A 16,905-nucleotide genomic window follows, 5' to 3' on the forward strand; every position below is an offset into this window, starting at 1 on the left:
AATGGAAACAAAGAAAATGCTTTAGTCTCGGACTGTCTAGAACACAAAATTGCTAGTGTAATATTTTGCCTATATCTCGTATAGTCTACATCGCAAACGGTCTAGAACTAGGTTAGGTTCGTTAGTTATCTTTTAATGGCCGAAGGCCAAACCGCACAGAAATAGGCTCCGTCGACATCGCTAACGTATATAAAGATAAACCGACGAAATGTAGATAAATAAAGGTCTTAATAATTGTAGTTATTTTGTGTTCTAGATCGTTTGCGAAGTAGGCTAAAAGGGATATATGCAAAATATTACACTAGTCATTTTGTGTTCTAGACAGTCCGAGACCAATCCTTTCCATTAAGGCCATTGTGTTCTCGCTCAGCAAGGTTTTTGAAGGTTTGTTTTTAGGGAACAATAACAACGAACTGTGATATTTCATTGACGTGGTAATCGAGTCTTCTGGAGGGCTGGAGGGCTACTCGGACATGGAGCTGCTGGTGTTCATGATCGCCGGGAGCGACACGTCGGCCACCGCGGTCAGCTTCACCGCCGTGCTGCTATCCCGGTGCCCGGACATGCAGGATTAAGTATACCAGGAGTAAGTACCCGGAGCGAAACCCTCGCTTTTTGTGTGGACCAAATCGGCATGTCTTCGCGCTTTGTACAACTAATTTTTGTTGGTTATTTTATTGTTGTTTAGATCTAACAGGTCACCGGACACTTTCTGCTATATTGTTGATAAAGTAACAGGGAAATAGCTTATACCTTACTCTGCTTTGTCCCTCCCAGCAGAAAATGTGCCCCTTTGCCTGTTTTCTGTTGCGACAAAGAGGAAATCCTACTATAAGCGTATTTTCATTGGTTACGTGGTTCGTCTCGATCTAGCATCAAAGCTTGGAGCGTTTTAGTTCCTTCGAAGGTGATCTGTTTGGTGCCTACTAAAATGTTCATACTGTAGGTGCTGCCCTTTTTTCATCTCTTAGTAACTGATTGAATTGAGTCGTCTATAATTTGTCTATCAGACTGCAAGAAGTGTTCGGAGACTCGGTTAATAACTCTTTATTTATTTAAGTACGTATATATAAATATAATAAATAATAACATCATTGAGGATTAATATTTGTATCTAGCTATAGTTGTAGCGTATAGCCTGTTTACGCAGTGTCCATTTGTTTCTATATCTATATGTACCTACCTACATACGTATGCATGTATAGCGCATCGCGCGGACCAATTTAACGTTAGCAACCGACCGTATGCGTGTATCATTATCTGAGTCCTAACCTCAAACCTAACACATAAAAATAAAAAGTTTTAGATAGACAGACTAATACATCTAAGGTTCTGTGATTCTTCTCTTCGACTTTAAAGACGAAATTGTGGCTTTTATCACGACGTTGAAGTTAATGCGAATTTTTATTCTTCTCTTCCACAAAACCTGATGACGATACTCATAGGGTTTCATGATTCTTTTTTTCAATTCTAACAATAAAACTTTGATCGGTATTCGGAAATATATGTTATACGGTTAGGGTTTTGTTTTGGCTTCTGTCCTCTATTCTAAGCGTGAAGTTGTCGACGGCCTTCATCATGATTTCGTACTTGACGGGTAGAGGGCGCTGCAGGTCGGCGGCGCGCGCGCCGGCCGGCGGCAGCAGTCGGAAGCGCCGGATCAGGTTGGTCAGCGCAGTCTTCGCCGACGTCATTGCATACGTAGCACCTGAGAACATGTGTTAAAGGGTTACTTACGTCCTTGGAGGAAACTGATATCTTGCTAAGGGATTACATATAGCTTTCTTAGTCGAGGGATTAGAAAATAGACGAAATAACGAAATGTTAGGGGCATTTCATGAGCGGTCCCGTACAAACGCATTTTATTTTGTAATTTATTTACATTTTTTCAAAGTTGTCGTCGACGACTATTTTAATAAGAATTTTTCACATCCACTGTGACAGAAAAAAAGCTAATCTAAGGTAGTAAAAAGTAAGGTAAAAAGTCAAAGGTAGACAACTTCACGGAATGCTCCAATTTACTGAGACAATCTACTTAAACCAATCCAACATTAGCCAAAGAAAATTATTTACTTACCCCATTTAGAGACTTTGAATAGGTACCGCATGATTTTGTGTGCAAATTTGAAAAATGTAGGCGCGTAACGATATACCATGCATAATTTGAATTTTGCGCCTTATTATACTAATTAAAAATAATTACATATTTAGGGACAGACTTATACTGATCTACTTAACCCCAAACTAAGCAACGCTTGTACTATGGGTACTGGGCGAAGATATACATACGTATATAAATAAATACATATTTTTAGGAACATAGATAACATTTATGACTTCGCAACAAATATTCGTGACCAACAGACAAATAAATGTCCTTACCAGGATTTGAACCCTGGACTCCCTGCTTCATAGGTGGGGTCAATACCGACTAGGCTATGAGGCCGCCAACTACTTAGGTGAGGAAGTCGCCAAAATTGAGGGGGGATTTAAATCTTTTCAGGTCAGATGTGCAGGGTTAGAGCCGGTGTAGCTTTATTTGACGTTCATAAGCGCATCGTAATATGCCTACTTCAAATATAGACTATCTTTATCTTTTATCTTTGTTTCTATACTAACCAATGCAGTTTCTGACGGAGTGGCTGAAGGGTACGAACATGGCGGGGTGAGGCAGGGGGCCCTGCAGGAACCGCTCGGGACGGAACTCCTCCGCGTCGGATCCCCAATACGCGGGGTTGCGGTGTGTGCCCCAGATGTTGATCATCACCGTTGTGTCATCCACCAGCGTCGTGCCTGACGCTAGATATATACATAGATTATATAGATATATCGTTAAGTCATACTTTTGAAATTTTGATAGTCAGATCCCTTGGCTATAATAAAATAGCTAGTTTTATTCCAAAATTAAAAAACGAACTCGCACTTGACCAGTTTTTTCTAAGTAGCCTATTTCAACATTTTAAGGTTTTCGTTTGGGTTTGCCTTTGGAAATAATTTATTTACGTTTGAAAACGTGTAAAAAACAATATAAAAACAGCTATTTTGCGTAAGCTCCTCTTAATTAATACAGTTTTTCACAGTTAATTAGTTTTCCCACTAATTAATATCTACTGTTTACCAGTAACCAATGCTCTTCATGCTAAACAATAGAAATGGTGTGCGCCTAAGTGTGAGGATTAGGGAAACTTACGTAGAAGTACATCGCCGTGGATCTCGCGCACCACTATCGGCACCGGCGGGTAGAGGCGCAGGCTCTCTTTGATGACGGCCTCCAGATACGTCAGCTTCAGCAGATCCTCCGGGGTCACGGCGCGGTCAGACTCTTCAAACACTTCTTGCAGTCTAATGAAGCAATATAAAACGAGTTTAATCAGTTACTAAGAGATGAGCAAAGGGCGATCTTAGTAGGAAACTTTAGTGAGCATCAAGAACATATATGTATTTGAAGAAACTAACACGCTCCAAGCATGGATTTTAGACGGACACGAACCGCAAACCAATGAGAAAGCAATTATAGTTGAGTTTCCTCTTTGCTCGACACAAAAGATTATATTTATCCAGGCGCTGGACCGTTTCTGCTGAGAGCATAGATATAAGAACCTATTTGAGGCTAAGAGGGTTAGAGAAAGGAAGCAAAAAGTATCTGGCGACCGGATAGATCTAGTAACCCTTATTACTGACAAAAATTGGGGAACATAGCGCGAAAAATCACTAATTTGTCTAACATTGTCCCGTGCCAGAAAATCCGCGTTTATATTCTGAAGATTGCAGGTGTCGGAGTTCCTTTTTCTGTGAAAACGGATTAAAAAATTGCTTAGGCCCACTTGCACCATTCCACTAACCCGGGGTTAACCAGTTAAACCTGGAGTTACCATGGTTACCAGTACAATTTGATACTGGGTTAACGGTTTAACCGCGTAACTCCAGTTTAGCGGGATGATGCAAGTGGGCCTTAGTCATATAATTATCGCCTTAAAACATTGAAAAATATATTCTATGTATTACACGAAAGAAAATGTGTACGGGACAGATCACGGAATACTTGGCTTATGGAGGCTTCGCGTCGTGATTTACGCACCAAATTTGGAGGGATTTTTAATTATACAGTGTACAGCTCCAGGTGTACTTACTCCTGGTAAACCTTCTCCTGAATGTCCGGGTACCGGGACAGCACCACGGCGGTGAAGCTGACCAAGGTGGCCGATGTGTCGCTCCCGGCGATCATGAACACTATCAGCTCCTCCCTCAGCTTCAGGTGTACTTACTCCTGGTAAATCTTCTCCTGCACGTCCGGGTACCGGGACAGCACCACGGCAGTGAAGCTGACCAAAGTGGCCGACGTGTCGCTCCCGGCGATCATGAACACCATCAGCTCCTCCTGCAGCTTTTTTTTTTTTATTACGAAAAGGTAAGCATTTGACCACAATCTCACCTGATGGAAAGTGCCGATGCAGTCTAGGATGGAACATGCTTACCTAAAAGATGTCTATTCACTCTCGATTTAAAAAGGTCCAAGTTATAGTCGACTGGGAATAGATTTGCAGGAAGTGAATTCCACTCCTTAGCCGTTCGCATGATAAAGCTGGATGCGTAGCGTTTAGTGCGAATCAGTGGTAAAGTAACGACGTAAGGGTGAAACGCAAGTCCGCGTCTAGTCCCACGGTGGCAGAACGGAGATGGGGGGATAAGATTATGTAATCCCATCGCACACTCCCCGAAATGTATCCTGTAGAATACCGATAAACAGGCTACCTTTCTACGGTGTTCTAGGCTCTGCAGTCTAGCCTCTACCAATCTCGCATCCCCAATAAGCTTCCTAGCGCGTTTGTCTATAGAATCTAGGGTGGCTAGCTGATACTTGGCGCCCTTGGCGGATCCATCCCAAAGGTGACTGCAATACTCCATACACGACCGGACTTGAGTTATGTAAAGCTGAAGAAGCTGCCCCGGTATGAAGTACTGCTTGACCTCAGAGAGGACGCCTAATCGTCTAGCTGCAGATTTAGCCAGAGATTCAATATACGCCCCAAAGCTCAGGTTAGATGAGATACTTGTGCCAAGTAGCTGAAGATGGTTGGATATCGGTACGGATACATCCCGGAAAGTCGGAGTCAGGTCGAAAGGACTCCGTTTCGCAGAGACCAGACACGCCTGTGTTTTGGTAGCGTTGAATTTGACCAGGTTTGCGTCGCCCCAATCGTTTAGATTAGATTCTAACCGACCAAGGTGGCCGACGTGTCGCTTCCGGCGATCATGAACACCATCAGCTCCTCCCGCAGCTCCAGGTGTACTTACTCCTGGTAAACCTTCTCCTGCACGTCCGGGTACCGGGACAGCAGCACGGCGGTGAAGCTGACCAAGGTGGCCGAAGTGTCGCTCCCGGCGATCATGAAAACCATCAGCTCCTCCCGCAGCTCCATGTCCGAGTAACCATTTTCTAGTCCTCCGGAAGATTGAATTATCACGTCGATAAAATGTGATAGTTTATTGTTGTTTTCTAGAAAATGTTTAACATTTAAGTCGACCAATATATGTTGTTTCTGTCTTCATTGGTTAATTTTTTAGGGTTCCACGGTTTAAAAAAAATAGTAATTAAGTATTACTTGTGACACCAAACGAATCTAAATATAATGATGTCCTTGCATAATTGTTACATTTGGAGTGATTTATTTTTTACTAGGTAGTGTTTTTCAATAAAAAGACACGTTAAGAAGTTATACCTTTTTTCTGATGTTTAAACAGACGTAGTCTAGTAGTCGTATGTGTGTATTGCATTATAATATAACTAAGTATGCACCGGATTTGGCGTCGCCACTTTTTTTTTTTTTTTTTCATAGTATGGTACATTTTAAACTTGTGTTATGTTCGCCAAACTTACGTTTAACGGCGAGATGAGGCACTCATTTTCAACGTTAGTACCTTAATCTAAATTATATGATTAACTTATAATACTAAGGTTAATACATAATTATATCATATTAACACAGTATAAGTGGTTTCACGAAGGCGTTGTCCTAGCTTTGTAATTGCTTGAGTTTTAATAGTATTCTGAAAGTATTATGAGTAGGTATTTATTTGGTTATTTATTTTGTTTATTTATTTAATTATTTAATTTATTTAGTTTAGGTATATACTTACTAAAATTCTTAAGTCCAGATTCAGTTATTTTTTCCTTTTTCTTTTGTATATTCTGTAAGTAGTAAGTGATATAAAAAGTATGAATTAATTATAGTAATGAGTTGGTGTGTGAAATGACCAATGCCGGATTTAGAGGTCTGGAGGCCTCGGGCAATAAAGGAGTGGAGGCCCCCTGGCCCCAAATTATTTTCCAATTAAAATGATATTTTTCCGAAGTCTCTATTGTGGGGGCCCCTCTTTTGTGGAGGCCCCGGGGCTGTAGCCCCGGTTGCCCTCCCCTAAATCCGGCCTTGGAAATGACTATATATGTTTCTAAATAATTGGAACTGTAAAAGTGTAATTTAAAAAATATGTACCACTCGGATTGCTTTGCTCATTTATTCTCACCAAAGAGCTAGTTACCTTGAATTTGATAGCATATATTTAAGAAGAAAGTTGACGTTTCTACAAAACGTATGACACCTGTACCCGTACCATGAGTCACTGACAGTGTCAAAACTGACATATACGCTATCGAGAACGTAATTTACTTTCTATATATCTCACTCGCACTTAAATGCGAGTACGAGCGAGATGCATAGAAAATAAGTTACGTCCTCGATAGCGTTTATGTCAGAGCCAAACTTGTAGTGTCATCTAGTTCAGCCTAATAGTTCGATCGAACTAAGTGAAAATTTTGAGATCCGCGTTGTTAGTTGATCGAACTAAGTGAAATTTTAGAATTCCTTATGGTTCGATGGTCGAACTAAGCCCAGTTTCAGAATTCCTCATGGTTCGATAATCGAACTAAGTTGAATATAAAATTTCTTAGTGGTCAGACAGCGAGGAATTAAAATTCCTTGTCTTTTTTTTTATATACTACGTCGGTGGCAAACAAGCATACGGCCCGCCTGATAGTAAGCAGTCTCCGTAGCCTATGTAAGCCTGCAACTCCAGAGGAGTTACATGCGCGTTGCCGACCCTAAACACGCCCCCCCTCGTTGAGCTCTGGCAACCTTACTCCCCTCTTCTCCCTTTGTCTACCTACATGTTGACATCAAACTCAGGAGCACGATGTTTTCTTAGACTTTATATACACATCTACATTTAATATATATTTTTAAATATACATAGACAAATAATACCTCCTCTAAAAAGGTATAAATGCGTTGCAGGTGGTTGTTGTACCGTTTGTACATGGGTAGCCTCTTGTAGATGACGTCCGGGTGCAGCCACGGCTGAAATCCACGCTTGGCCAACAACTGCGTGCATTCATCGATTGCGTGCAGAAAGAAATAATGATCGGAAAATTTTTGCGTATTAATTTCTGTGTTCAGGGCAGTCTCTATGAAATGAAATAAAATTATTTATTTTTGCCAGAGATAATTACATGATATACATATTTTAAAGTTTTACACGAGGTAAAAAAAACACATATCATACCAACAATAAGGGCATGCAGAGACATTTCTTGACATAATTATTTCACGTGATGGCTTCCCTTTCACCTGAATTAGACCAAGATAACTCAGTAGTGATTTTGTTAGCACAGACTGTACAAGTGTTATTTAAAAGTCATAATTTCATAGAAGTTTACGCTATCAAAATCACTGCAGAGTTATCTTGGTCTAACTGTATAAGCGTCATTCTAGATCTGTAGAATGGTGGGTCATGCACAGAGAGAATATATGTCTTGGATTTTATGGTATGAATAATATGAGATGATTTTTTTCGCCTAAAACCGTAGGCTGTTAATCAAAAGCCATTGTTTCTTTTGTGCGCGGTGGCTACCGAATTTCTCGTTAGTGAGAAGAATCAAGCCGGTTTAAAAGCTTTCTATACATATGTTTCAAATCTGTTGTGTCCAAATATTCATACCTGTCGTCCCACATTACCTAAAATCTCAGAATGCTGTTACATGAATTTGAACCATACAAGTAGAACGCTAAAATTTCCTTTTAAACGGGCTTGATCTTTTTCTCTTCGGTAGTTCTCACGGTCCATGAAAAAAACAATGCTTTTTGTTTAAAAAATCATATTGTGCAAAAAATCATCTCAGATAATTCATACTATACCGCAAACTGAATCGAACGTGAACGTGGTGACGTATCTCCAGATGGGGAAGTCGCCGCGACCTGCCTCGACGCGCAACAGGTCGACCATGATGGAACTTTTTGTGTTGAACACCGGCAGCAGCTGGTCCACATTCTTTCGACTGAAGAAGGGAGCGTTGATTTTGCGGCGAGGGCGCCAAATGTTTACTGCAATGGTTGCAATAAGGAAAAACTTATACAATTTCCCAACGAATGTCGGTAAGCCACAGGCTACGAGAAATACAGGAAAGCTTAAAGTAACATCTTACACATTGACTAAAACAAGAAAGTCGCTCTAGGGAAATTGTATAAAATTCTCTAACAAGATACCAAAATGTCACCGAGCTTACAGACTCTAAATTAAAAACTGTTGTTAAGCAAACACTGATTTCGTGAGCATATTTTATAATAAGCGATTAAACTTACTAAACTTACTAACTTGGCACCGATTTTAACAGAACAAAAGGGTGAGTATTTGACTAACGAAAACGTATGGAATTTGAACATAACTCGACGGAAAATTACGAACATTAATTTTAAGTCCAAATTGAATGAGGAGCTCTTCAAACCAAACTTCCCAAATGTTATCAATGTCTGATAAAAAATAGTCAACAAAATAAAAATCTGTCCAAATTACCTGGAGCAAATATCGAACCATTGCCTATTGCGGTTCGTATAAACTTTACTAGGAATTCGTCTTTGTCCAGGCACGCCTTGGAAACCAGCTCGATGGCCGCAGGGTCCGTCATACCTGTGATGTGAAACAATAATATAATTAATGAAAGAAATTCTCGTAATGATAAGAGGGTTTTTGCATTAATTTATTTTATTATTCTTAGTATTCTCACCAACAAACAGCCTATTGATCACCCAAAAACTTGTAAGACCATCGTGTTGATTTGATTCCCGACCTATTTTTTGTAACATTTGCATAATATCTGAAAGAAAAATAAATGCATGAAACCGGCATCAAATATTTTGGTACCCACCTAAATAAGAACCTATTTTACTCTCCTCAATCAATCAATCAATCAAATCATTTATTTGTTAGAATACAGTCGAGTGGATGTTATCAAATACATTTCAAAGAACAGTGTATTTAGCCAGCTAACGGGCATACAAGTCTTATATTCATAAATAAAATTAATCTAATGTATACTACATTATACTAAATTTAATAACTATGCGGAATATGGTCAAAATTTTCATTTAAAGAGTAAAAAGCATATTGTACTAAAAAGTCCAATAAATGTTTCCTAAATACAGGCATTTCAGATTCTCTTATTGAATTGGGTAATTTATTATACAATTTGGGTGCCATACCATAAACACATTTTGCACGCAGGGCTGTTTTTAATTGCTGATATGAGATATTCAAAATAAAAAGTAGAACTCACTGCTTTTACCTAGCACCCATTTTATCCTCGAACTCATATGGCGCTCTCTCACTTCGAGCGCCAGATTATTTCCTTTCGGATTCATCAGGTCGCTTAACCTTTGGTTATTATCTACTATTCTTCTGGACCTGGTTATGTCCTTAAACTACGTCCAAATAAAAGAGACGGACGAGTAGGGTATAGCGATATGTCAGCTCGATTGAATCTGAAGCAACCCCTCTGCCTAAGCACCTCCATCTTATAGCAGACCTTCATATTAAATCCTACATCTGATCAGACGACGCAACGGAGCTACGCTGTGACATATCGTCACCCAAATCTCATTAGTGTTTAATTTGTGTTTTGTTTATATTTGTATTGTCTAATAATATATTTCTCTGTATTTTCATTTGGTATTTTGTATACATTATTTTCAGTTTCGCGTTTGCCTTGGTAGTAAATTGTTTGGTAGTAGGTGGTGGCGGTGTGTAAAGTCGGGATACAGGAGATAGAAATAAGGCACGAATGTAGATCAGCAGAACAGAATATCTTGACAACTTCAGACTGATAAACAGTTTCTTTTTCTGGACGGCCCACTCTTCCACAAGAATTAATAATAACACATCAAAATAAAAAGGACTTCCTTAATGAGTACATCAACAATAACTAAAGATCTAAATAAATAAATAAATATTTCGGGACAATCTTACACAGACCAACCTAGTCCCAAATAAGCAAAGCTTGTGTAATGTAGGTACATACTAAGACTTTGATAAACGCTTGACAGCGCGGGGTAGTTATAAGTTCATTCTTGCAATACATGAAGATTCCTAATGGTTGTGTTTCTCTGTGCTCCCGTTAATATAATTATCCCAAGGGATTTACTGGGGACTTTACAGCTTGTACTATGGGTATTAGGCGAGGATATACATACGTATATAGATAAATATATATATATATATATACATAGAAAACTCCCATGACTCAGGAACAAATATCTGTGTTCATAACAAATCTTACCTAGTAATTCTTTTAAATCGACGTTGCCTAAACGGACGGTGACGGTGTATTCGGTAAAGAGACAGACAATGACGGTATGCTGGGTAAAGAAGCATTTGGCATTGTTGGTGCGTTAGGTAAAGCATCTTGAATGGCGACCCTGGTGGTGACTTAGAGGGAGAACAACTCGGTTGAGGCGCATGCTCCGGAAACACCACCACGTCTGACATCGATCCCGCTGACCACGTCCTTATGTCACAAATCACAATATCCCATTCAGAATAGCAGAAGATGAGAGATCAATTCTTTTTGGTGAACCGCGAGTCCTCAGTTCAGGGCGAACTTCTAGTTATGAATTTACCTTCATTACTACCGGCAAAGATGTGGGCGTGTCCGATGACGGGGTAGCTGTCCGGTAAGCACGGTATCTCTGCTGCGAGCCGGTAGAGCCGTCTGCGCGACCAGCGGTAGTACGCCGCGCCCAGCGCCATAGCCACCAATAACAGCTGCCAGATCATCCTTCTGTTCTCTAAGGCATTTGGTTAAATCGCATAAAGCTAGTGACTCTGTGAGCTGTAGACCTGGAGAACTCCCACGGCTCGCCCATTTAAAAAAATATAAAGTGAATAATTTCGCAAATAATCGTTGCGAAAGTTTAAGAAAATATTTTTTGAATGGAATTCATGAGGTCGAGATTAAAGATTTTTCATCTCTCATTCTTTGAAAGTGGGTTGTTGTTTTTCTCAGAAATGTGCAGGTGGCAGAAAATGATACGTTTCGCTTGGTTTCGCGTACTCAGTACGATTTTAGGGTTCCGTACCAAAAAGGTACAAAAGGTGTCTTTTATACCACGTCCATGATGGTAAGCAGTCTCCGTAGCCTATGAACGCCTGCAACTCTAGAGGTGTTACATGCGCGTTGCGGACCCTTTAAAGACCTGTACACACTCCTTTTTTGAAGAACCCCATACTGTAGCCCGTCGGGAAAACCTCGGCAGAGAGCTCATTCCACAGCCGGAGCGTCCGCGGGAGGAAATTCCTCTTAAACCGCACATTGCGCGACCATTTAGGCTCTAGGATGAACACCCTGCCGACGGCGAGCGGTGCGTTGATAGAAAGTCTGTTTGTCACATCGCTAAATATGTCGAGAACCACTTAAGCTATCGATTTGAAACATAAGAAATAATTGTACTCACCAAAGTGTCTATGCAGTAAGGGTTAATACTTATGTATTGACTGATAAATACTTATATAGTAGACTTCTGCTTTCTAAGGTGGGCACAGTGACAATGAGCAATATAAAAACTATGTTTTGTCTTGAATCTTGAATAAAATGCTTGAGGTCAAAGTGTTTAATTATTACCTAGAGTCTGAACTGAAGTGGTTCACACACCATATCAGTAACTGAGCGATTCTTAAAAAAATTGCCACTTTTTTTTATAAATTTTGTGTTTTTCTACTCAGAATAACGAGCTCTTTCGATCCTAATAGGATAAAAAAAATGTCCCGGGCTTTTTTTCTTTTGTGTTACTATTTCCCCATATACTTTGTATGGCGGTAACAAAAAGGAAAGTATGGAAATTTTGGGACACTTTTTTTCTACTATAAGGATGAAAAGGGCTCGCGAACCTGACTAGTAATAACACATATAATAACACAAAAAGGGCACATAAAAAGTGGCAAAAAAGGTTACATAAAAAAGTGGCAAAAAAAGAAACGCTCAACTGACAAAAGAGATGTAGCCATACCTACGTAAAAGTAAGATGCAGATATTTCTACCGTGTTTAGCGTATAGCTGCGTCTCTGTGTAATCACGAGAGTTGCTAGGGTTTCAAGGCACGAGGGTTGAATAAACTTTGTTCTGGTGAGAAAAACATCTTTCCCCACACCAACGCAAGGAAAATTCTTACTGTAAATCAATATAAATCTATTTTGAATAAATATATATTATTCAAAATCATCAATTAGGACGTAATCTGACGCTCATCGAGAGTCAAGGTTTGGTTTATTTTTGGTTTATCAGAAATTCAGAATGGATATTATCCAACAAATCCATTGAAAACCAAATCGTAATTGCTTATCGTAAAAAAACGCAATTGGGATGTAAAATGCCCTAGTGCAGAAACATATCACTTTCTGCACACTTCATAGAACAATAACGACCGAATTTCAGAGCATTAGAAATGATATGTGACAATCCATATCAAAAGGGACCTTATTCAATTCAATTTATTTGCATCAGACATCAGTGGCGGTGCGTCACAAATATTCGTAGGAAACCCGGAGCTAATTTTGCTTTTCTTTTCTCCATAAACCGATCGTGAAGGTACTTAACGGGCTGAAATTAGACAAGCCGGTGGGAATCGAGTTCTTTGAACGATCCGCCACTGTCAGACATATTAGTCCATAGAAATGTTAGTAACAAACAAGACTTATTATTATTAGGTCATTACCTATGAAATTGGCGTTTTGTATGGAGAACTTTAACGAAATTAGATTTTTAATACAATGAATTTTGCGGATTATTTTGTGATGGCATTTTCAAACCAAACAAATTTTTGCTAGTAATCTGAGATATTTTTAAGGCACATTTTCTATCTCATTTTTTTTAAATCTGTCCCGTCAGAAAAATATAAGTCATTTAAATCATAAATACTCGAGCCGGCAGCATATGAAAAGAGCTGTTTTCAGGGCGGTATTCTCAATAAAAGTAGAAAATAATTGTATGTAAAATCGTTGTTATGTAGCGCACTAATAAAATTAAAAAATACTTCGAAGTTACTATTAAAATAAATAAACTATGACATGACTAATACTTATGAACAAAAACGCCAATTTCATAGGTAATGACCCAATATTATATACGTTAGCTACTTACAGACTACTTAAAATACGTTATATACAATGCCTCTTGACTCCATGTGAATGGAATTCCAGTGCCTCCAGGCTGCTCTAGCCGGGCATTGTGACACCAGGAGGCCTACCGCGAAAACCTAAATTCGCCAATTGCGGGGATTTTTCTCTTTTACTCTCTCTAAGACGTCATTAGAGTGACAGAGAAAAATGCCCGCAATTGACGAACTTCGATTTTCGCGGTAGGCCCCTTGCCTCTCTGTCGCACTTGTAAATTCGTGTGTAAGTGTGATAGGGCTGGAGACTGTGGCTGACTGTGACTTTTGACGGTGGGCGCATACGTCACGTAGTACTGCATTAGTATTGGCGCGCCGACCGCCATAAGGACCCTTTTGATATGGAATGTCACAAATATTAATTATTTACGCCCTGTCATAGGTCATATTTTACATATTACTTTGTGCTCACTATGTTGTACCTACATGAATGCAATTAATAATGATTATAATCGACCCCGGGCTAAGGTTAAGTTAAATGGGAGCAATCATTCGCATGCCTAACACAAAAAATCGGCCATGTGCGAGTCGGACTTGTATGCAGAAAATTTCGTAATTTTCGGACTATTTAATTTTCGAACGACCGAAGCGAAGTGAAGTTCTTACATTCAACTTGGAACACACGACTGGCTAGGGGCACGTCCCGGGATTTCGATGTTTTTAAGCTGAACTATCAGAGGATTGTTTGATGGGAAATTTGTTCTGATTTAAATGAAATTTTAATGAATGGGATCCCTCAAAGGGATAAGACATAAAAACTTAACACAACAAACACACTTAAAGACTTTAAACAGACTTAAAGGGACATTTCATTTCTCATGCTCTGAAAGTCGGTCGTTATTGTTCTATGAAGTGTGCAGATAAGTTCACCTTTATACTAATGATGAGTGTTTTAGTTCCTGTTTTGTTTTATTTATGTACAATAACGAGTTTTACTACTACTACTACTAATTTAATTTAAAAGAAATTAGGTAAACGTGTAGTTGAGGATTACATATTAGTCATTAAATTATGAGCAGGCTCGATCAAGGGGTGATGGAGCTACAAGAGCCTAGAAGCTCAAAAAGCTAGGGGTCTTGCTATTCTTATTTGCAAGAAAGTATAGTCGAGTTTGGTATCAAATGGGTGTGTGTGCTCGGCTTACAGATTCATAGGTATATTTTTTATATTTAATTTATATAGTTATCAAGTTAAAAACTGAATAATATTTGACATTTGACCAGAAAGATTACGGCTTAACACAGATACAGTTTATTTTATTCTCTATGGTAGGTACTTACATTTTACAGTCAAGGCTCCACAGACTTTGCAACAAATCGCACGCCGTTTTAAATCCATTGCCGACTAGTAGGTGCATTCAATTGATCTATCTTTTTGGCGAACCGCGAGTTCTCAGTTCGGGGCGAACTACTAGTAGATATATTGCCATTTGCCCCGTCCGGAATTGATGGGAATGTCACCTGTCCTCGAGTCATGGATGACACTTCAAAACTGGGTTTGAACGCCGCCAAGTGGGATTGGGTGGGACACGTCTGCCGGATGCATTCGGAAATATGGGCCAAAATAACTGACTGGATACAACAGATCACACGAGGCCGAGACAGGACAAAATGGAGACGGCAAGATGACCTGGACTCATTTTGTGGTGACTGGCGGGAGCATGCACAAAGCCGTGACGAGTGGGGGAAGACAGGGAAGTCCTTTGCCAGGGTTGGGACACAATATAGACTATATAAAAATGTTATTGTAGAAGCAGTAGAAACCATATAGAAATACTCATTACAAAAAATACATAAAACATAAAAAAAATCTTAATACTCTATACGAAACGACTTTCGACATTTTTGAACCTAGCGTCATCTAGTGGTAACCTCTTTAGGTGCGCTGCTATCACAGTTGTATACTGCACAATGGAATTTCCAAATGTTCTGACAGATGGCGTTACTGATCTCCTCATGGCTGTACATAAAAACCAAATCTATGATAGAAACTATGAAATGTAGAGGCAAGGAACAGAATCTCTATATACCAAAAAGTGTCCGACAAAAAACCATAAATAGGTGGCGCTACAATACCTAGAATATTTGAGAAAAAATCTTTGCAGCGCACTTCACTCCGTCAATAACGCCTAGGTCCTTAGCTACTCTAGCGCTACTCTGGAGAGATTTAGAACTATTATTTATAGCTGACAGCTGGACACTTTTGCAACAGTTCTGCCTAAGGAGATTTTGTTCCTTGCCTCTACCTTCCATAATAGAAACTACGGATACAACGTCACTTTTTTGATAATCAGAATTAACCCTTATCACTGAGCACAGTTGCTCATGGGGCCGTTCATTGGGGTACCATGAAACTAGCCAACTTTGCCTTCAGATGTGTCTAATATGCCCAAAAACACATATTTAAGCGAATTTGTTAATGTAGATAAATGTATAACAGTTATAGTAACACCACTATTTTTAGTACTATGTAAATAGGTTAATACTTATTTGTGAAAAAACTATATAACACACATGTACTTAAATTTTGGAAATTTTGGGCGAATTGTCAAATTTGGGGTATTTCTATGGACATGAATGCAAGTACCTATAAAAAAATTGAAAACACATTGACAAATGTTTTCATGTTTCTATTAAGGTTTAAGCCAAAAAGGCCCAAAGACACAAACGTTTTGACGGTGGGCAAGGCAATGTAATCTGTTAATTTACAGACCTATGAATTCCAACATTGCCCACCATAAAAAAGGGCTTACGGATGTCACTTTCGACTAAATTACCCAACTTTGCATTATATATTTAATCTCTTCTCTTTAATCCGCTGTTTAGATGTTTCATTCCTTTAACGTACAAAAATACAGAAAAAAATCATATTTTCGGCCAATAAACTATCGTAACATATTTTTTCAAAAGTGACAACGAAAAGTAAAATGCTTAGCTGAATCTTGTATAGAAATGGGAAAAACGGGTAGGCAACATTGCTAACACGGTTCAAAAATATGTATTATTTAATAAAGTAATAATTAAAGTTATTTTTATTTACATACCTTTTTTTATTTATCATAACATAACCTAAATTAGCCTGAGGCATTGTTCCCAGGGCACTGGCCGTGTTCCCCCTCTGCACAGTGAGGCTGAGTTTTTGTGCAAAAAATGCGCCAGTTCGTACCCAGACTAGTTGGTAGAAATTTCTTTTACTAGTTTTTTGGTGTCTGATGACTAGGGACCGAAAGTTTCAATCGCAAGTGCCGCAAATACATAATTAGGGTAACGGCGGCTATTAACGCGGGTATCAAAATCGACGTCTAACACCGCGGTGTTTACAAATACTCATTTTGCAAGCAAACAGATCTATTCCCTAAGAAATAAAGCATACACAAAACAAGCTCATTCATTGGTCTATCGTGCCCATTAGT

General features: G+C 39.1%; 1 protein-coding gene across 1 annotated transcript; it reads right to left on the minus strand.

The window, feature by feature from the left end:
* Positions 1–1,492: 1,492 nt before the first annotated feature.
* On the minus strand, positions 1,493–11,892 carry LOC133532605 (cytochrome P450 4C1-like). Its single transcript, XM_061871356.1, has 11 exons — positions 11,781–11,892; positions 10,947–11,114; positions 9,059–9,148; positions 8,848–8,961; positions 8,193–8,378; positions 7,263–7,462; positions 6,139–6,190; positions 5,296–5,497; positions 3,191–3,342; positions 2,620–2,799; positions 1,493–1,708 (listed from the first exon to the last, which is right to left on the minus strand). The coding sequence occupies exons 2-11, from the start codon at positions 11,101–11,103 to the stop codon at positions 1,509–1,511; spliced, it is 1,533 nt and encodes a 510-aa protein (XP_061727340.1). The 5' UTR covers positions 11,104–11,114; positions 11,781–11,892; the 3' UTR covers positions 1,493–1,508.
* Positions 11,893–16,905: the final 5,013 nt, after the last annotated feature.

This window comes from Cydia pomonella, chromosome 27 (assembly GCF_033807575.1).
Source record: "Cydia pomonella isolate Wapato2018A chromosome 27, ilCydPomo1, whole genome shotgun sequence".
Lineage (NCBI taxonomy): Eukaryota > Metazoa > Arthropoda > Insecta > Lepidoptera > Tortricidae > Cydia > Cydia pomonella.

Excerpts from the sequence above, each read along its gene's own strand:
- LOC133532605 (XM_061871356.1), bottom strand. The coding sequence starts at position 11,103 with ATGATCTGGCAGCTGTTATTGGTGGCTATGGCGCTGGGCGCGGCGTAC. Across the intron at positions 6,191-7,262 it reads TTTATACCTTTTTAGAGGAG|AATATACAAAAGAAAAAGGA; the intron begins GTATTATTTGTC and ends TACTACTTACAG. Across the intron at positions 5,498-6,138 it reads ATCTGGACTTAAGAATTTTA|AAAACAACAATAAACTATCA; the intron begins GTAAGTATATAC and ends AACATTTTCTAG.